At 45.0% G+C, this 22580-nt stretch overlaps 1 protein-coding gene across 1 annotated transcript in view; it reads right to left on the bottom strand.

Annotated features, from left to right (window-relative positions):
- The window catches only part of Jarid2 (Jumonji, AT rich interactive domain 2), a 336896-nt gene that overhangs the window by 165288 nt on the left and 149028 nt on the right, over positions 1-22580 (bottom strand). Inside the window, exon 10 of the mRNA XM_068388399.1 lies at positions 3963-10389. Within this exon, the coding sequence (XP_068244500.1) occupies positions 3963-10389 (6427 nt within the window). The remainder of the gene's footprint in view (positions 1-3962; positions 10390-22580) is intronic.

The raw sequence follows: 22580 nt of genomic DNA, 5'->3' as shown, positions 1-22580 counted from the left end.
CTGATGAGAGAGGAACTCGATGGCCCGAGTGCCGGACAAAAGGAAAGTCTCCAAAGACTTCCTGGAGGACTCCCGAGACAGGTCTTTAGACCGCATCAGTTGTCCTAAGGATCCTAACCAGAAATCCAGCCACGAAGTAGCCTGCATGGCGTACTTCGCCACCTTTTCCTGGTTTAGGATTTCAGAGGCCGAAAAGGAGACAGGAAGTCCCATAAGTTTCTCGAAGGGGGTAGCCTTCGAGAGTGCCTCTATAGAGTGGTCGAGAGGCAGCGTTGGAAGAGATTCTCTGAGGATCTCGTAATACCTCCTCTGAAACACATACGGAGGAGGTATGAGCTTGGAGGACAAGTTGGAGCAGAGAGAAGAGGTGGAACCAGTTGCCTGAGACACAGCCTTCTGTTTGGCATTCTTCAACCCCTTTGACCAGGGTAAAGCTGCACTGGTCCTATGAGGTTTCTGAGTGTCATAGAACTGGTCAAGGACCGTTTCCTTTCCATCTAGAGGGGCTGCCGATGGATCTGGAAGTCCGTTGATGGAACGGATGCAGGCTAGAACCTGCCAGAAGGCGTGTTCCGACTCCTTCCTCTCATCCTCTGTAAGCTTAGGGCTAGCGGCAGCTGGCAAAGCGTCGTCCTCGAGAACGCTCTGCCCTTCCACGTCCAAGCTCTCATCCATAGGAGCCCGGCGTGGGTCACTTTGTCAACTGTATAGACTGGGGATAGGGAGATTACCGGGGAGGTGCTTGCTTCCGGCTGCCTGGGAGGCAGTGAGGAAGGAAGCCTGGCCGAGGATTTTGGAATGGTGAACAAATCCTTCGGTTCCCTCCTACGAGGCCAGAGATCCTCTGTCACCAAGGGCCTAGAGGACTCCGTCCGCTTACGGGTGGAAGGTAAGTCCATTGCCGTACAGGATGAATCCTGTCCGGTCGCAGGTCGTCCCTCATTAGACACTATCTCGACCGGTAAGGAAGGGAGGGAGTCTCCATAGCAAGTAACCCTATCCTCCTTGGGGGCTGAAGAACGAATCCTTTTCCTTTCCCCTTAGGCCTGGCCTGTGGCGTCTTGAACTGAGGGGGGGGGGGCTACCCTGAGGTTCATGCCTAATCTCCTCCAGAGGTCTTTTGCGAGGGGATGATCGTCTCCCCTTGCCTGAGGGGCCCGCCTGTGCGAGAACTTCTGACCTCCTCCTAGGATCGCAGGGAGGAGAGGACCCCGGAAAGAGAGGAGGCGACAAGGAAATCCTAGGTATATCACCTAAGGACTGGGAGCAGGGAATGACTCCCTTCATGGCTTGGGGCATTACATTAAATACGTTGCTAAGCGACGGGGGGTCACGGGCTCCTGTGGAACTAGGAGAAGGTCCTTAGGAAAGGACTGCTCCCTAGGTTTAGGAACCTGGGCATGTTCCCTAACCCTCTTGTCCGATGGAGGCTTCCCTACAGGCAAGATAGGCACAGCCCTTATGGATAGGATCTGGGCTCGGTCGCACAGGCGACCATTGTCTCTGTTGAGGCCCAAGGGGCTCGAGAGACTGATTGTGAGCGCCAAGATGGTCGTGCACTCTTACGCCGAACTGTTCCCGATTGCGCGCACCTTTTTCGTGCTCCTGGAGCGCATGAGGTTATTCGCGCACCTGGCGCGCGTAAGGTTGCTCGCACGCATGGCGCGCAGTGTGTTGTTCACGCGCATGGCGCGCAACAGGATGTTCGCGCGCATGGCGAGCAATAGGCTGTTTGTGCATATGGAGCGCCATAGGATGGACCTGCGCGCCATGATCGCCACTTTGTTTGCGCGCGCCAAGTCGGTCGTGCGCCAATTTGGCCTTGCGCGCCAATTTGGCCTTGCGCGCCAACTTGATCGTGCGCGCCAATTTGGCCATGTGCACCAACTTGGTCGTGCGTGCGAGAGCTCTCAGGATGTTGAGAGAACTCACTGCTACGCTCACCCGGGGGTTCACGATAGCTTGTCTTGTGTGAGCGCGAACGATCAACACAACGAGAGTTTAAAAACTCTCTGTCATAATAAGAATGACTCTGGTCACGAGAACCCGAAAGTGCAGCATGAATTGTGTTGCCGAAGACTCACGATCATGCCAGCCCGAAGGGTGATCGTCACGAGACCCCGAAGGGTCAACGTGAAGAGAACCAGCAGGTTCAAAAAGACGTCTCCTCACAGCCCGAGGAGGAAAACGCCCAGGGTGGAGAGGGGTTACCCACCCCTCCACTCTACGAACCTCCGGAGAGGAACGTACAACAGACTCCGGCCGAGGGGGAGACTGAATAAGATCGACAGATAAATCCTCCGCAGGGGAGGAAAGTTTGCCCGAAGGAGAACTACGCTTATAACAAGGTTCTCTTTCCGCCCCTGGAGGAGAACCTAAAGCGTAAGGAGATTGCCGATGCACAGAGGCAACCTTCTCTCGCGAACGAGAGATAAGTTCCCCCGAGGGGGAAGCCGCCTTGAAGAGAGCCCTGCCACCGCCTCTGGTGGGTTAGCTAACTCCTCGGTGTTGGAACCAGACCCAAGGTCTGGCAAGGAACAGGCTTTCCCTGGGGGAAGAGAAGGAACCGACTCACTAGGGGAGCCGTCATCCTCGTCTATCCTCCAGGGTTGACCTGGAGTCATAAGCCCTGTGCTACTGCTCGACCGTACCCCGGAAGGGCCTGGTCGAGGATTAGCTTCGGGCAGAGATTTGGGCGTAGAGGAAGCAGAAGCCCGCGATTTCTTCGATTTTGAGGAAGACCCCGAAAGCGAAGATTCGCGTTTAGACTTCTTACGCGCAAACCTCTCCCACTGGGAGGCAGGCCACTCCCTACACTCGGAACAGGTGTTGTCCCGCGAACACTGAGTTCCCCGGCAAGCTGGGCATAAAGGATGTGGGTCTGTCTCCAAGGACGACATGAAGGTGCGGCAGCGGTGGCCCTCAATCCCAGGACATGTCCGCATAGCAGGACAATTAACCATACACACACCGACACACAAAAGAAAAAGGAAAAGCAAAACAGTCAAGGCAGGTTGTTAATGGGAGAGAGAGAAAGCACGTCTACACTCTACCGAGCGAAAAGTAAAAGTGGTTACTCAACCGACAGGTGTGAGTGAGCGGGGTAGCTAGTCTATCCCAACCCCCTCCCGGTAACTAGTGGATGGGGTCATTATCCCCACTAAAATTGTCTTGGCTGGTTTTCAGCGTTGCCGAAAGTAATACCCTAATAAATAGTGAAGGTTTGTATCTGTGTCGGAACAAACAGCAAATTAGTCAAAGACTAGTTAAAAAAGGTTGGGCAGTAGAGAGAGATGAACATCCAATCTCCATCGAGCCAAAAGTAAAAGTGACGATACAACACAGATGTGTGTTTGTGTGAGCAGCGTAGCCAGTATTAAACCCTACCCCCTCGGTAAAAGTATTATGGCTAGTCTTCCAACTTAGCTAAAATCATATTCCCTAATAAAGAGCGAAAGGGTTTGTATTTAGTGTCGGAGCAAATAAATTTTACAAATAATGACTTGCATAATGCAAAATATGTAGCACAACAAATACTAGCAAAATTACTTCTAGAAGATATAGAACCTACAAATTATTATTTACAACACCACATCAGATACAAGAATCTCCTTCAAGGTTAAAGGAAAGGATTATATAATCCTAGTACTGTAAAACTAAGGAAAAATATTGCTGTACTCCAATGATGGCTGTGAGGAAAATATTATTTATCAAAGTAAACTCTATTTTAGACTTGAAGGTGTAAATGATTCATTAATAATAGGTTAATATATAACTAAAACTTTAAGAAAAATCATAAACCATGCATGACTGATAAAGGATATAACTAATTTTGTGCATAATATTCCCTAAATAATATAAGGATACTTTAACTGGTTATTTAAATCTTGCTAAAATAACCAGATAAAGGATAAAAAAGTAATACACTATGTTAGTAAGCATGCCTTCATAAATGATCTAACCTTGTTAATCTAGGAGGAGGCCATCCTCTTAAAGTATCTGGGGACATCTGGGGGCTTAATGGTGCCTCTGAAGATGAACTCCAGCCTTCTTCCTTAGCTAGAGCAGCAGCTGCCCGTTTAGCCCTTCTATTTCTTCTCAATTCTTCTATCTCATGCATGTCAGACTCTGTTGCTCTTGTTGCAGCTAAAGTGGTTGCTCGACCACTGCGTCTTCTTGTTGGAGGGTTGTCATCAGACTGGTTTTTAATTGCATCAATACTCTGGCCTCTGCGTTTTCTACTCTTTGGTTCAGGTTCTACCTTATTTATTGTAGTTGACCCAACCTCATCACTTGAAGGAATGGTTGTGGAAGTAGGCTGAGGTCTATGAGGAGGTATATGTGAAGGAAGATCAGTGTTAGTTCCAGGAACAGTTGAAGTGAGGGTGGAAGAAACACAAGTTGGGATTACAGTAGTGACAAATGAGGTAGATGGGATTTGGGAGGGAGCAGATAAGGGTGTTACAGATGAAGTTACACTGACAGATTCAGAAGTTGAAACATTTACAGAACTACTACTCGCAGCTACCTTAGATTCTGCATTTGAGATTGTGGTTGTGGCTATAACACTTTCCCCACTTGTACAAGGTGTTTCTTGATATTTACTAACAGGTGGTTTCAGAGGTGTTACATTTGTCACACAAGGACTGCTAGAAATGCCTGATATGAGAGGGGCAACTGAAGCTGGTTTTATAGGCTTCACTGCTGAAGATACTCCAAGACAAGGTCCTGGTGTTCCCTGCTGTGCAAGATTTTGCTGATGTTGCTGTGCCAACTGAGCTGCTTTCTGAAGAATTAAACCTGCCTCAGCTGCACCGACAATTCCTTGTGTTTTTGCTAGCATCTGCTGAACTAACTGTGCAGGCAATTTTTCTCCTAAAGCTGCCATGGCAAGAGGTAGATAATAAAAAGGAGATGCTGATGGAGGTATTGGAAATTTACTTGGTCCATCAGTCTGAGTTCCACTCTCATTAGCTCGTACGCTTTCTTCAACAATACTCTCATCCATATCACACTGAATGGCTATGGACGTACTATTAGAATTCTTCTTGATACATTCATTATTCTCAGGTACTTGCTGAGATTCTTCTCCCATCTTATTTACTTCATTTCCAGCCTCAGAAGCTACATCTAACTTACTAGTGCATACAGCTGTGTCTGTGGCAGTACTTACAGCTTTGGGGCTACAAGGTGGTTTTTTTACTGATGAAACTGGCTGTGTAACATTTACATTACTGATTACACTGGGTTTGGGTTTAGCTGACATCAAAGGAGTTAAGGAACGTGACACGTGGCACCTTGGTCCTATATTTACTCTCCCTAATGGTTTAGTGCCAACAGGAATAGGATTTGGGGGCCTAACAGCATTAACTGTTTTTACTGGCGAAGTTCCAGGGGATGACTGAATATTTTTAATTCTTTGTGAAAATGGTGATACCTCAATTGCAGAAGTTTCAAGATCAGGCTCATCAAAAGCATACACACTGCTCTCGTGCAGCGGAGAAAATGCGCCAGAAGGTTTTTTGTCATCTTGACTTTTAGTTCTGTACACAGGTGACATATTTGTAGGTCTTCTTTCTTCATGACTCTTGGTCTTAAATAGAGTTCTTTTTAACAGTGGCTCTCTTCTTTTATCAGCAGTCCTTTTATCAAATTCATTTTGAGGCTTATCAATACTATTGAGCATTTTGTCCACTTGTCTAATTTCCTGTGATGGAGCAAATGGTGGGTGGGACATTTTGCTCTTATCTGAACAAGTAGAATAAGCTGCTGTAACTGATACATCTCTATTTGATTTAAATTGTGATTCATTAGACTGATAAAGTGTAGTATCATTCTTTACATTAGAGTTTGATACTTTTTCCCTGTCAAACTTTGAACAAGATGTTGCAATGAAAGTATTATAAACATCATCCTTTTTCAGCTGAGTAGAGATTACTCTTCTGTTCTTTTCTGTGGACAACGATACTACACTACTGACACCTTTATCATTTTCACAAGCTTGAGAACGAGAGGACGATGCTCCTTGCATAGATGGTAAAGACGTTCTTGCAATATTTCGTCCCACTCCTGTTTTATGATGTACAACACTAACTCCTGTTGGCAGTTTAATGTTCAAATCAGAACTAGGAGATATCTTTGTATGAGGGGCTGCTGTTTTCAGATTGCTACTGTTCCCACTGCCTTGTGAAATTTCTCCAATGGTTGTAATTGTTATAGATGATGAGGCTATCTGTGATTTCATGAGTGCAGGAACTCTTGAATGACATTTTGAGTTTGCAACCGAGACAGGACCAATCACTTTCGGAACTGTTTTTGATGTTTCAGCTATCTTAACACTTGAAGGTATGTTGCCTTTAAATGCAGCCTCTACAATAGCAGTTGTTGTAGTAGCTGTATTATGCCTTTTATCCATGACTGCAGACTGATTATTTTCACTGCTATTTGACATTACAGTATTTGTTTTAAATTCAGTTATTCCAGTAGGAGTTGGTACATTGCAAGACATAGGATGTGGATTTTGAACTGATATGCTGTTACACACAGGCTTAATATTTGTAGGATTTGATACTATCAAAGCCCTAGGAGTGGGATTTGCACTTAGAGGGACTGTCTCACAAGCAACATTTTGTGGATTACTAACATTATTTTGAGGTGGATTAACAGTTACCCCCGAAGAAGGTAATGGGTAAGTAGCAACAACTGTATTGGAAGGTACATAAGAAGTAGAGGGATTTGAAAGAGGCACATGCTGTGAAAAAGCTAATGTAGTGTGAGGGTTTGAAGCACAAGTCTCACTGTTTACAGTAGAAGCAGGGGGAACAAAAGGATGGTTTCCTGAAACATGACATGATGGAACTACCACAGACCCTTGTGGTCTGGCTATCAATCCGCCTTGGCCAACCACAGCAGTGGATACTACTGGTACAACATTGACTGCTAGAATCTGAGGTTGAGTTACCTGAACTTGCTGGGGCAACGGTGCTATGGGTCTTACTTGTCCAGTATTAGCAATGGTGCCTGGGGATAATGCAACCACTGACTCAGGAGGCTTAGGAGTCATCAAATTTGACTGAGGTCTAGTTGCTACTTTTCCAACTACTGCTGGTGCCAATACTCGTGCAACAGCACCCACATTAGTCTGCAACTGACTCTGACTTATGGGATGTGGTGCAAGAGTGTAAGTGACTGTACTCTGATTGGATGAAGTTGCAAATACGGGATGGTTAATCATTCTAGCTGGTGAGGATGGTGTCACTATATGAGTTGGGTTAATCACGGTCTGAGTAATGACTGCTTGTACAGGCACAGCCGTAACAGTCTGAATGGGTGGTGCTAGTGTTTGAACAGTCTGGATAGGCTGTGGCACTGTCTGTACTGTTTGAGGAATAGTATGCATACTTTGTACTGGCTGAGGGATGGCTTGCATAGTTTGTATAGTTTGAGATAAGGCTTGCATATTTGGTACAGGCTGAGATAAGGCTGTTGGTATAGTCTGTACAGTCTGAGGTATTGCTTTCACACCTTGTAATTGCTGTGGTATAGCTTGCATTGGAGTTTGGACCTGTGTTTGCATCAAGTGGGTAGATTGATGGGTTAGCATTTGAGTGTTATGATGAACATGAGTTGCAGCAGGTGGCTTTGGAGCAATTTGTACAGGCTTAGGTACTTGTTTTATAGCCCCCTGTGGTAATACAGGTAGAGGTAATGGGTTTGTTAGCGTAGAAGTTAAAGGGGCAGCAGATCTGGAAGGCTTTGGAGCAATATGTAACTGTTTAGGGCTTGACTTATGTGCAGAGAGTTCAACTGACTTTGCACAATTCAACACACAGGGAACATGGGATGAAAGTGTTACACTAGATGTTATCTTTGGTAGACCTGGTACAGTTGAAGGAGAGAAACCAGAGTTCAAAACATTAACTGAAGTAGAAGGATTTACAGCCACTGGAATGCTTGATAAAACAGTTACTTCTTCATCTTTGGAAGTTTGAAATGATTTTAAAGGAACTGACTTTGGTACTGCGTTTACAGTCTGGATATCACAGGCAGGAGCAGGAGTCCCTAATGGTGCAGTGCTTGTATGAACTACATTATAACTAGCACTGAAAGTAACAGCAGTGTAAGGTGCATTTGCTTGCAAACAAGAAGTTGTCATTGTCACCACTGACGAGGAACTATGACTAGTGACGGGTGAATTTGTAGGAGATCCAACAGAGGGAGTTTTGGTGATAGCAACTTTTTGGGAAAATGATCTATCGGGTAGAGGTGAAGGTGCCTTGGAAGTGATGATCTCTGGTGATGGTGGTGTAGTGGTAGCGGTAGGTGCACAAGGAATATGTACAATCTCTGGCATTGAAGCATCATTTGGTGATACTACTTTAGGTGCAGAAGAGGTACTGAGGGACTCAAGGTGAAAAGAGCCTGACTGAGGACTCACTTGCCTCAACTTATCTGAACTCCAGGTGTTGAGGTCCTTCAAAAAGGTTGGATTTTCTGTTGGACCTGAAGTGGTACTTGGTGATTCTGCCTGTTTCTTTTGCAGACTGCGCACAACATCGCTCAGTTTCTTACTACTTACACTTCTTTTGTTCAAACTTGGACTGCTACTACCAGGTTGTGGAGTTGAATTACCAGAAGGTGTTCTTTCATTTCCAGAAGAGCCAAATGCTTCTAAATTACAAGAAATTTTATCATCCATACAAAAATTGATAAATTCTGTTAAATTTGAGTCTTCTTTTTCTGATAACTCAATCATTTTATCACTGATACCTTTATCAGGGGATTTATTCCCTAACACAAAATCTTTTTCTATTTGATCGTAATGATCTTCATCAATCTCTCTCTCAAAATCCTTTGCTACACTTTCTAAAACTTCATTCAATTTTGCTTCATCATGATTGCTGCTTCTCCTTCTACTACCTACAACCTTTTGCCTGCCAAAAGCCCTTAAAGTTTTCCTTTCTTCATTCTCATTACTGCAATCATCACCACTGCCACAACTGCTCGTTTTACCCCGCATGCTACTCTTACTACTACTATGACCTAAAACATTTTCAGCTGAATTTTCCAAGCTCTTCCTCCTACACATATATTTACCTTCATCTTTAGCAACATTTTTTCTGGATTTTCTGTCTTGCAACACTGTCCTATGAGTTTTACCAGTTATAACAGGGGCCTTATTGATGACTTCATGTATAATTTCAGGGGCAGCAGCACTAACAGATGAGGATTTAGCAATCCTATCTTTACTTTCTGAAATAAAGATAATGTCATTTTCTGATTCAGCAATATTAAGTTTCCCCTCAACTTCTCTATCAACTTTCTTTGAAATACATTTATCACTGATGGCAACGTCAGCTTTCTTCAAAATAGGCTTCTCTTTAATTTCAACATCAATTTTCTTCACTGAAAGTTTCTCTTTAGTTTCAGTATCCTTTTTCATCAAAATTGGTTTCTCTTTAATTTCAATATCAGATTTCTTCAAAATAAGCTTCTCTTTAGTTTCAATGCCAGTTCCTTTAAAACTAGGTTTCTCTTTATTTTCAATACCAGTTCCTTTCAAATTAGTTTTCTCTTTAGTTTCATCATCTTTTTCATTCAGGATATTAAGTTCACTTTCAATTTTATCACTAAACATTTCCTTTTCATCTTTCATATCTTCCTCCACTATTTCCTTATCTTCACTTAAGGAATTACTTACTGCATCACATTTTCCTTCCAACTGTGTTACTAGAGGTGGCAAACTCCCTGAACGTACCTTGAAATTTTCAGAATTCGTTAACTGATCAGCTGAATCAATTAATATGATGTCGTCTGCTAGTTCCCTTTCATTCTTCTCGCCTAAAATGCCTTGTTTTCCTTTGCTGACCTGCTTCTGCTTTACAAAACTAGAAAGGGAGTCCAGTTCTAAAGAGAAGCGCCTTGAGGAAGGGCGAGATCCTTTTCTCCTTGGCTCCTCAGCATCGCTCCGTGTTCTCCTGAGATTCCTTGAACCTGCCCTAGTAACTACTGAAGGCTTTTGTCCTCCATGATGACCCAGACTAGCAGCAGAAGGTTCTTTTGTTAACTTACTTTCAGCTTTTTCTGGACTAGAAATTTCTTCTTGTTCCAATTTTCTCTTCACTTTTGTAGATGACTGCTTATCTCCATCTATAGTATTATTAGATTCATCTTTGGATAACCTTCGTTTGCCTATACTTGCTCTGTCTTCATCAGTAACTTGATCTGTAACATCTCGTTTTTGTCTTGGAGATTTTCTTGTGCTATATCTAACACAGGCTGTACTTGCATTTAGATCTTCTGTCTCAAAATTTTCAGAGAGAGCTTCTCCTGTATCCATCTTCCACATGGATACCTTATCCCTTCGTTCTTTTTCTGAATCTCTTCCTTCTGAAAAATAAAAAAAATTCACATGAAAAAAAATATAAAAATTAAAATTTCAAATAACAGCAGTGATGTTAACCCTTTTACCCCCGGGGTATTTGGAAATTTCCAACCCTTAACCCCCAAGGGGTTATTTTTTTCCCAGCACATTTTGCAGTATATTTTTTTAAATTGCTCTAACAGCCTTAATTTTTGTCACAGAGAGGTCAGGTTGGTCTCATTCTCTTGGAAAATGGCTGAATTTTCTCAAAAAATTATCAAAAAATATGAAAAACAAATTTTAGAGCATTTTTTGGCAAGGACGTACCGGTACGTCCATGGGGTTAAAGGGATGGCTTTTGTGAAACGTACCAGTACGTCCTTTGGGGGTAAAAGGGTTAAAATCCCCCAAAATACAAGTTCATCTAAATGAATAATTACTAAATTTAAAAACAGGAAAAAATTCTGTGTTAGTTACTATTATATTCCACATGCCAACAAATAAAATATATACAAAAAGTTAATCCAGCAATTACATTAATAAACTGTTAATCAATTTTCATATGTCACAATCAAACAGTCTCATCTAAAACCTCAGTCAAAATTATAGATGCGTATAATAATGTAATAAGAATGGAAATCTTTCAAGAACAAGAAAGTAACAGGTAGAATTCCCTATTTCTTTTAGTGCCTCTAGCTTCTAAAGCTAGTCATAGCTACCAATTTTGCAGATTATGCATCTACAGTACATCTTGATGATATCCCATGATATTGTACTAATACACTACAATTTTTTTTTTATCATAACCAATCTCTTATGGATGCCTACATTTGTAGTTAGCCTTGTTTTCTTTTTTCATCATAACCAATCCATCACAGATGCCTACATTTGTAGTTACCCTTATTTTTTTCAGCATAACTAATCCCTCATAGATGCCTACATTTGTAGTAATTCTTGTTTTTTTTTCCCTCATAACCAATCCCTCATAGATGCCTACATTTGTAGTAATCCTTGTTTTTTTTCCCTCATAACCAATCCCTCATAGATGCCTACATTTGTAGTAATCCTTTTTTTTTCCCCTCATAACCAATCCCTCATAGATGTCTACATTTGAAGTAATCCTTGTTTTTTTTTCCTCATAACCAATCCCTCATAGATACCTACATTTTTAATACACAACCATTGCCTCATCAATGCCTACATTTGTAGTTATTCTTGTGACCACAATCACCACATTATTATGCTTGACATACAGACGATCAGTAGTAACACAGCAGACACACCTCATGGTGTCTCAGGTACCCATAAATCAAATGACTCTTTCTTAGGGTTAATGTGCAATGTGGTCTCCAAGGAATTTTCTGTAAAAGTTTAGAACAGGGAATCCAACACTTTTATAACATGAAATACCAAAGAAATATTGTCTCTTTGTAGGTAGTAGGTTGGCCAGGGCACCAGCCACCCGTTGAGATACTACCGCTAGAGTTATGGGGTCCTATGACATGTCAGACAGTACTACAGTGGATCCTTCTCTCTGGTTACGGCTCTTTCCCTTTGCCTACACATACACCGAAGTCAGGCCTATTCTTTACAGATTCTCATCTGTTCTTATACACTTGACAACACTGGGATTACCAAACAATTCTTCTTCCCCCAAGGGGTTAACTACTGCACTGTAATTGTTCGGTGGCTACTTTCCTCTTGGTAAGGGTAGAAGAGACTCTTTAGCTATGGTAAGCAGCTCTTCTAGGAGAAGGACATTCCAAAATCAAACCATTGTTCTCTATTCTTGGGTAGTGCCATAGCCTCTGTACCATGGTCTTCTACTGTCTTGGGTTAGAGATCTCTTGCTTGAGGGTAAACTTAGGCGCACACTTCTATCTAATTTCTCTTCCTCTTGTTTTGTTAAAGTTTTTATAGTTTATATAGGAAATATTTATTTTAATGTTACTGTTCTCAAGATATTTTATTTTTCCTTGTTTCCTTTCCTCACTAGGCTATTATCCCTGTTGGGGCCCCTGGGCTTATAGCATCTTGCTTTTCCAATTAAGGTTGTAGCTTAGCAAATAATAACAATAATAATAATAATAATAATAATAATAATAATAATAACAACAATAATCTGCCCCAGCGCCAGTGTTTCAACTTGCAAAGCATGGATGTAGTGTGTATATGTAAAATCCTCGAGTTCAGGTAGAATTAAACTCGATGCAGCACCTCCAGTGCCGAAATCATCTGCCTAATGATATCATCATCACCACTAACTCTTACTACTACTAGAGACAATGCTATTTGCTCACTAAGTTGTGCAAAGCTGCCATTTTCCTTTCAGTTACCAAGCTATCAACATGTCCAGTGCTCTGGAAGTAAAAAGTCTTCCGCTATTGTTAAACAACAGTAATCAATTTACGATTTAGTTACCAACAATTCTCATTACAGGTAGTTGTCGACTTACGACCGAGATAAGGATCAAGAGATGTGTCATAACTCAATCTGGACGTACAATAATACTTTGACATATGAGCGCCACCGAGCAAATTTTTACATTAAGATGTGAGCACAAACTTGAGATATGAGCAAACTTACAGATGCTGACGCTAGGTGGCCGAGCACTTGAGAGCTGCTCTCAAAGCCCGCATCGGTCATTTATTTTGCGTGTTTTCTGTCTACTGTACACATCTCTGAGCATCGCCAGTGTTGTATGGGGAAGCTGCAGCTGTGAGGTGTGGGGAAGCTGTGAGTTCCGATGTGAAAGCCGCGAAGGAGTACTTTGACCGTTCTGTCTCACTTGTTGCTGCAAAAGGTTGCATCACCCAAAAAATCTTCAACTGTAATAAAACTGGCCTTTTCTGGAAGCAGATGCCATGGAGGTCATTCATCAGGGCAAAAGAGAAGAAATTTCCAGGCCATAACCCCATCAAGGATAGAGTGACTCTACCTTTGTGTGCTAATGCTAGTGGTGACTGCAAGATCAAGCCACTGCTGGTATACCACTCCGAAAACTCACGTGATTTAAAGAGTCAGAAGATCTTGAAAGAAAAGCTTAAAGTTACAATATGTAGCGAGCAAATTCAAAGGCATGGGCTACGTGGCATTTCTTCACAGAATGGGTAAATCTGTGCTTTGGTCGGGCACTCAAGAACTATTTGTTGGAGAAAACCCTGCCATTGAAATGTCTTCTCATCCTAGACAATGTCCCTGGTCAAGCTTCAAGTCTTGAAGATGACATTCTCGATGAATTCAAGTTCATCAAGGTCCTTTATCTCCCGTCTAACACCATGCCACTTCTCTAGCCCATGGACCAACAGGTCATTTGCAATTTCAAAAAGCTGCACACAATGCATTTGTTCAAAAAATGCTTTGATTTCACAGATAACATTAACCTCACCCTTTGTGAATTTTGGAAGGACCACTTCAATATTGTGCATTGTTTGAAAATCATTGATGAAGTATGGCATAAGGTAACGCGAAGAACCTTAGATTCAGCATGAAAAAATTGTAGCCAGATTCTGTAGATCAAAGGGATTTCGAGGGGTTCGATATACCCTGCAGCCTGACCATGAACCCATTGTGTTGGAAGAGATTGCCTCTCAGAAAGTTCACTGGGCTGAAGGTACATGAGGCAGATGTCAACAACCTTGTCGAGGAACATCAAGAAGAGCTCATGACAGAGACGATCAAGCTCCAGATGATGCAACATATAAAGGTGTTGCAAGAGCTCAGTAGCTAGGTGGTGGAATCGGAGGAATTTCTTTCATCGAGGGAGATTAAGGAAGTGATGGCTAAGTGGCAGAATGTTTCTGACTTTGTGGAAAAGACACACCCGGATACATTCTTGTGATCGTGCTTCAGCTCTTTTTAACAACACTTGCCTGGCTCATTTCTGCAACATTTTGAAAGGGAGACAGAAAAAAAGCTTCTTTCATATGTATTTTTCTAAAAGGGCTGCACCAACTGAAAGTGAAAGCGAGGCAAAAAGAGCTAAGACATGTAAAAAAAAAATAAATAAAATAAAAATATTAGAGTAAACTAAGTTCAGTTAACTTAATTTAAAGTTTAAGTATTACAATAAATAGTGTAAGGAACAGTGTAAATACCGTACGTGTACTGTACCGTACGTGTACTGTAATTATTTCCCTCCCTCCTTCCTCCTCCGCACACACCGCAATTAGCTGCTACAGTCTGTCTTGAAGGTAAAAACTCCATAATAAAGCCACATTTTATTGGAGATCACAGTCCAGCAATTATTTGTCATTTTGTGTGTACGTAATTTATCACAGAAATGTTTTTCTAATATTACATACTGTAATTGATATGGGTATTTTTAAGAGGGCAGGAACAGATTTAATTTTTTTGGTTATTTCATGATCTAACCCAAAAAGTGATTTTTCTGTTCGCTATGGCCTCAGGGGCTAGAGTTAGTAAAATAATAGCCCTATCAAAAGACGAGGGCCATATTTAGTTCACAGAAGCGAGAGAACTGAATCTCTTTCCTGATCCTACCTTTCTCGCCAAGACCGAGCTACCTACTAAGAGATGGGGTCCCTGGAGAATCTGCCCTCTGAAGGAAGATGTCTCTATGTCCAGTAGAATGTCTAAAGGTCTATCTTTGAAGAACTTCAGACTTCGGGGGAGGACAGCTCTTCAAAGGAGAAAACTCAGGATTGAACTTATCCCTAAAACAACTGAGGTGGAAGCTCACCTACTTCATTCGTAGAGCAGATCCTGACAGTACACCCGCAGGTCATGATCCAGGAAAAATTGCTTCGTCACTGAACTTTTTTCAGTATATGGACTTCGAGTGTATTCGCTCATATACTGGCTGGAAGTCATCCAGAATGTTTTACAAACATTATGCGAAGCAAGTACACGAAATCAAACATTATGTGGTGGCAGCAGGTAGTGTAGTAAAACCTGTCGTCTAGTGCTGCGATGAAAAGTGAATTGATTGGGACTCTCAATTCGGGTGAAAAGATGTTGTCACCCTCTAGTGCAATATCCTTTGATGTGAGTGTCACCCTGGTGACACTAGGACTATTCAATTTTTCAGGTGCAGAATTATACAAATGACACTTGTGCCATGTGTACATTGTACACAGTGTTGATAGTATCCAACATATACAAAAAAAATATTGAAAAATTTTTCAATTAGTATGAGTGGCATTAACCCTTTTCTTCCCTTTCAGGTAGAGGAACATTGACTGTATATGTTTAATGTATAATTCTCTTTTATGTTTATTACACATTGTTCCATTTACTCATTTAGCCTAAATAAATGAATAAAAGAGTGTATTTGCGTCTTATTTCGCCCCGCAAGTAACAAAATAAAACTTAGCCAGAGTTCTTTTACTTATTTTCCTAAGTAAAACTTATATTTATTGTACTGATACATAGAAACAAATAGATCTGGTTGATACTTATATTTGTTCCTACACGTATACAAACCTTGAGCCTTATTTACTGTCTAGCAAGACACTTCCCTGCAGGGGGCAGGAAGCCCTAACATTGTTCCATAATTAGTGGTAATGACGTATAACCGTAACGTCATATTTCTCAAGGGTCTGGATGACCACATAAAAACTGTCCCAAGGTTGAGGCACTTATACAAATCCACAGATACAGTACTTTCAAGTAATTCTCTAGTAAACTTCCATCAGGACGACATGGCTTGAGCCCAAAAAATGGATTTTGAAGCAAAGCGAAAAATCTATTTTTGGGTGAGATGGCCATGTCGTCCTGATGGACCCACCCTCCTGTTCCAAGAAAAAGCTTAGGTAAAGATCCCTCCCAAAACTACTATATCTGTAGCACCATGCTCAATGCTACAAGGAATGAGCGCCATCTAGGAGCCCCGTAGTAGTAGGGGAGGAAAGATAACCTTGATAACGGCTCCCCTTCAGTTTTGCCACTCCTCCCCCTTGAAGCGAAAACGCTATTTGGGGTAAAGATTGCCATAAACGTCCCCTGATATTGTGCGATATCCTTAAGAAAAATTTTAAGGATACTCGCGCCAGGAGTTGAAATTCTGGAGACCTATGGTTAATTCTCTGGGAGTATCACTGTAGCCAAATACCCCATAGAAAGCTGTCTATATGAAGCTTACATCAGGACGACATGGCCATCTCACCCAAAAATGACAAATTCGTAGATAATTTGTATTTTTCCTAACTATACCAACCTTAGCTATTTAATAGGGTATTACTTTCGGCGTAGCTGAAATGACGAGCCATTAGAATTTTAACAAGGGTTTACTACCCCACCGCTAGTTAGCGGGGGGTAGGGGAGGGTAGCTTCCTACACCCCCCCTCACACACACACCTATGCTTGAGCTCACTTTGCTTGGAGGTAGGACTTCAAGAGGGATAGGGCTGGCGGGCAAGTTTGATTAAATAGCTAAGGTTTGTACAGTTAAGAAAAATACAAATTGCCTACGAATTTGTCATTTGTTCCGTAACTGACATACAAACCACGCTATTTAATAGGTGTGACTCACCCATTAGGAAGGGTGAACGTTCCAGCCAGTACTGGCTTTTTGGCTTTGCCCGGGGACTCGTTATTTGAGTGTGTAAGCACTTACACTAAGGAGTCCCTGCACCTCTCTAGAACCTTGCTACGCAAGGACTGCGGCCTACGCAAGCTCTGTGTGAAGGTATAATAAAGTGTGACTGGTCCTAGGAAGTTGACCTGTAGTCCTTTAGATGGAAACTTTAGGCTAGGACTCTCCCAATACCACCTCGACAGGGTATGGGGACGTGACAGTATTAGCTTAATATTAGGAACACAAGGAAACATGGTTTACCTGCAGTGGTTTCAGGACAGCTGCACAGAGAACCCAGGATGCTGCTTTCCCCAAGAGAGGGGAAGATGAAGAAAAGAATAAGGGCCAGACAAACCTTTTCATTCATGCAGACTAAAACCGGTTAACAATGCCCTCAACCTTCTGCTACTTGTCCAATAAGGAGCCTGAGGTTTTAAACCAGCTGTTGTGCAGCCACCACAGGGCCGATGGAGAACGTATTGAGCCTCCTGTGGGTCACGTCTTGCAGGTAGTGGGCTGTGAAGGTCGTCTGACGCTTCAACACCCCAGCTTGAAGAACTTGCGTCACTGAGAAATTCTTTTTGAAGGCCAGGAACGTAGCTACGCCCCTGACATCATGTGCTCTAGGGCGACGTGACGGAGGAGGGTCTGGATTCAGGGACAGATGAATCACCCTACGAATCCATGCCGAGATGGTGTTCTTGGTGACCCTCCTCTTAGTCCTACCTTTGCTAACAAACAACGCTTGCACGTGAGGACGGACGGCAGCCGTTCTTTTGAGATATAGCCTCAAACTCCTTACTGGGCACAGTAGGAGATGGTATGGGTCATCTGTTACAGAACGGAGACTCGAAATCTGGAAGGAGTCGAACCGAGGGTCCGCTACCCCCGGATTCTGAGTCTTAGCAATAAACTCAAGTGACGAATTTGAACGTTACCTCCCCCATCCCCTTGAATGGGCGATGTCATACGAGAAACCATGAAGTTCACTGACTCGTTTGGCCGAAGCCAAAGTTAGTAGGAACACCGTCTTCCAAGTAAGGTGGCGATCTGAAGCCTGGCGTAATGGTTCATAGGGAGGTCTCTTAAGAGACCTGAGAACTCGAACCACGTTCCATGGAGGAGGTCTCACTTCCGACTGAGGGCAGGTAAGTTCGTAACTTCGTATGAGTAGGGAAACTTCCAGCGAAGAAGAAATGTCCATTCCTTTGAGCCTGAAGGCTAGACTTAAGGCTGAGCGATAGCCTTTCACCGCCGAGACTGAAAGACGCATTTCTTCCCCCAAATACAGGAGGAACTCCGCTATTGTTGGAATAGTGGCATCGAGACTTTCCACTTTGCCTGATAGACAGATGCGGATGATTTTCGCAGATGTCCAGATATCATGATCGTAACTTGTTGCGAAAATCCTCTCTCAGCGAGGAGATGCTGGATAGTCTCCACGCGTGAAGTCGTAGCGAAGCTATGGCTTTGTGGAAGATGTTGGCATGTGGTTGTCTGAGTAGATTGTGTTGCGGAGGGAGTTCTCTCGGAATGGTTGTCTGAGTAGATTGTGTCGCGGAGGGAGTTCTCTCGGAAGTTCCGTTAGGAGTTGTAGAAGGTCCGGAAACCATTCCGCGTGATACCATAGCGGAGCTACGAGGGTCATTGACAGATTGACCGATATTCTGGTCTTGCTGAGCACCCTCCTCATCAGACCGAACGGGGGGAAAGGCGTAAACGTCGATGTTGTCCCACCGTTGTTGGAAGGCATCTTGCCAGAGCGCCTTGGGATCCGGGACTGGGGAGCAGTACAGCGGAAGCTTGAAGTTCAACGCTGTTGATAACAGATCCACAGTCGGGGAACCCCACAAAGTCAGGACTTTGTTGGCTATTAGATGATCCAAAGACCACTCGGTACTCACAATCTGAGACGCTCTGCTCAGATTGTCGGCGAGCACATTCCTCTAGCCTGGAATGAAACGTGCCGAAAGTGGAATCGAGTGAGACTTCGGTCCATCTCAGTATCTCTACTGCAAGATGGGATAGCTGCTTCGAAAAGGTACCTCCTTGCTTGTTGATGTAAGCCACTACTGTGGTGTTGTCGCTCATCACCACCACAGAGTGACCCGCCAGGTATTGTTGGAACTGTTGAAGGGCCAAAAAAACAGCCTTCATCTCTAGAAGATTTATATGGAGGCATTTTTCTGATTCTGACCACAGGCCTAAGGTCGTGTGGTGCAGAACGTGGGCCCCCCCCCACCCTTTCTTTGAGGCGTCCGAAAACAGCATCAAATCTAGGGGGAGGACGAGAAGATCCACTTCTCTTCGTAGGTTCTCGTCTGTCACCCACCACTGGAGGTCCGTCCGTTCCGCAGGTCCCATAGGGATCATGACGTACAGGGAATCGTAACCTTGATTCCACTAGGAATTGAGTCGCCACTGGAGGGACCTCATCCTGAGGCGACTGTTGGGAACTAGACGAGCCAAAGATGAAAGGTGACCGAAGAGACGTAACCACGATTGGGCTGGAAGCTCTTCTCGTCTGAGAAAAGGGCTTGCGACCTTCCTCAGCCTTGCTATCCAGTTGTCTGATGGGAAGGCTTTGTGGAGATTGGTGTCTATAATCATGCCTAGGTATACCAGTCTCTGAGTGGGAAGCAGAGAGGACTTCTCGAGATTTACCATGATCCCCAGATCCTGGCAAAGTCCCAGAAGTTTGTCTCAGTGTTGAAGAAGGGATGACGCCGAGTCTGCTAGGATCAGCCAGTCGTCCAGATAACGGAGGAGACGGATGCCGATCCTGTGTGCCCACGACGATATTACGGTGAACATTCTGGTGAAAACCTGCGGTACTGTGGAGAGACCGAAACACAGCACCTTGAATTGGTGCTCCTTGTTGTCTAGGGTGAATCTTAAGTACTTCCTTGAAGACGGATGGACTGGGATCTGGAAGTACGCGTCCTTCAGATCCAGTGTACACATGAAGTCTTGTGGTCTCACTGCATGTCTGACCGTGTCTGCGGTCTCCATGCTGAACGGAATTTGTTTGACAAACTTGTTCAGAGCTGAGAGGTCGATGACTGGTCTCCAGCCTCCAGACACCTTTACAAGAAAGAGTCGACTGAAGAAGCCTGGGGACCCATCGAGGACCTCTTGGAGAGCGCCCTTCTTCAACATGGTCTAGACTTCTGCCCGAAGGGCTTGCCCCCTTTCTGATCCCATGGCAAGGGAGCTCAATGACACTGGATTTGTCATCAGGGGAGGTAGAGATGTTGTGAACGGGACGAGATATCCTTGACTGATTACGGAAATCGTCCAGGAATCGGCCCTGAGTTGCTGCCACCTGTCTGCGCAACTTTGTAGGCATCCCCCGCCTGGTGGACATGCAGGGGGACTGCCAATCCTAGAGTTTGCGGCCTCGGCTGCTCCCTCCGGGATTTTTCCCTCCCCTGGAGGACTTTTTGCCTTTCCTGTCCTTGACAGGAAAGGGCTTAGACACCACTGTCTTCGCTGCCGTTGTCGGTTTCGTGGTCTTGGTAGGACGGGACTGCTGGGGCGCTGGAGGCTTATAGGGCTTGGATGTCAAAGGCCTATGAAGGAGGGAGTCTTGGTGGGACTTCCTCCACCTCTCAGCAGCGTGTTCCATGTTTTTAACCTCAAACAGATTCGTTCCCTCCACGGAAGAATGCCTGAGCCTGCTCATCTCGGTGCTAGGGACCACCTGATGGAACCTTTCAGCCACCGCATCCCAACGTTTCAGGATGGTGTTCGCCCACAAGTTCAAGACTTGGTGGGCCAGAAACTCGAGAGGAGGAACGTCTCCATAGCTTTCCTGGTACGTTCTTTGGAGATATCCTCCAAACGTATCAGGATACCTAAGGTCCCTAACCAGATATCCAGCCACGAAGTGGCATGCATAGTACACTTCGCAACCTTCTCCTGATTAAGGATCTCAGTCGCCGAGAATGAGACCTGCCAGTTGGAGAGTCTCTCAAGAGGGACTCCCCTGGTAAGCTGTTCCAAAGAATGGTGAAGAGGAAGAGCTAAACAAGGCTCCTCCAAGATCTCGAAGTACCTCCTCGGCTGTACGCGAGGAGGTGGGAGAAGCTTGTTGCCGGCACTGGATCAACTGGAGGAGCCCAACTCAAGAGAGCTGGGCAGCGATCTTGTCCCTGGTACTCTTAATCCCCTGAGACCAGGGCAGAGCCGCACTGGCCTTAGAAGGTTTTCGAGTCCCAAATACTCGGTCCAAGACCGTGTCTTTGCCCTCTCGAGGGGGAATCTCTGGGTCAGCAAACCCACTGAGAGTCCTCATAAGAGTCAGAACTTGCCAAAATGCATGCTCTGACTCCTGTAGCTCTCCTCCGGATGTTTGTTGGACTTGCAGCGAAGTCTCCTGTCCCCAAAGGCTCTTCTTGGGGAGAATCGCGGACGATCTCCGAGTGACTAGCTGGCTCCGTCCTAAGTCTTGTTGAGGATTTTGGGACTGTCTTAAGAGTCCTTCGACTCCCTCCTGGGAGGGATGCAGGACTCCAACAACGACGGAGATAGGCTCTTCTCCGCCCCTACACGGGAAGACTTTTCAGCGCGAGGTGGGGTTTCCCTCATTGGTGCGATGGGGGAACGTTTCACCTCACGTAACTCCCCTGAGGACGGGAAATCCTCGTCCGACAGAGGGGAGAAAAAGTCTGGGGGGGGGAGGGAGCCTGCCTCGAAGGCTTACGAGGAGACAGCTTAGTTCTTGGAGAAGTCACCCCGTCCAAAACTCCTCTTTTTCTCTTCAGGGGGGTAGACGCAGCTAAGGATTTGTGGCCCAATTCAGAGAGAACAGGTTTGAAAGCCTGCGTAACCGCTCTGACTAGTGCCCCAAACAATGGCTGCTGGCTGACAGCTGCGCTGTCAGACACTCCCTCTGGAGGGACAGGGATCGACCGATCCCTGGGAGAATTTCCATAGGGGGGTTCGCCTGAAAAGAAAAGGAAGAAGAAATGTCCCTGGACCTTTCTGGAAGCTTCCCTTCCACAGGCGAGCACGCTGTTCTGCGCTTGCGGGGAGGGGGGGAGGGGAATGTGGCGATGGCGACCTTGCCGTGCGTTGTCCTACAGCCTCGCGCGCGGAAGGGTATTGGCGCTCGCGCGCGGGGGACTACTGATGTGCGTGCGCGCGAGGGCGATTGCGAGGGCATGCAGGCGAGCGATGGCGCGTAGAAGCGTGCGCAGGAGACACAGGAGAGTGTGCAGGAGGCTGATTGTGCAATCGCGCGCGCGCAGGATCAGGTTGATGGGCCCGTGGCCATGCAGGCGAGAGATCGCGCGCCCCAGAAGATGTCGTAGGGCGCGCGCGCGCGCAGGAGAGATATCCCTTGCGTGCGGGCGTGCAGTCGGAACTTGTGTGCGCTGGCGCGCCTCTTGTGGGCGCACGTCAGGCTGGCGGTGTATAGCTGCTGTAGGGGATGTGCGTGGGCGCGCAGGGTGTGCGCGCGTATCCTCGTAGGCGCGAGCAGGTGAGGAATGGCGCGCAGGAGATCATTGGCGCATTGGAGAGCGCTGGCGCGCAGGAGAGCACTGGCGCGCTGGCGAGCGCTATCTCAGGAACAGCCTTACGTTCAGGAGACCGTTGGCGCGCATGTTCAACATGGGGAGTAAGGGAAGTGTGTGCGCGATGGCGCGTACACCCTTGTTGCCCCGAAGGGACCGG

The sequence above is a fragment of the Palaemon carinicauda genome, chromosome 15, assembly GCF_036898095.1.
Source record: "Palaemon carinicauda isolate YSFRI2023 chromosome 15, ASM3689809v2, whole genome shotgun sequence".
Lineage (NCBI taxonomy): Eukaryota > Metazoa > Arthropoda > Malacostraca > Decapoda > Palaemonidae > Palaemon > Palaemon carinicauda.
Note: the sequence above shows the minus strand (reverse complement) of the source record. Positions and strands in the feature narration are given on the sequence as shown.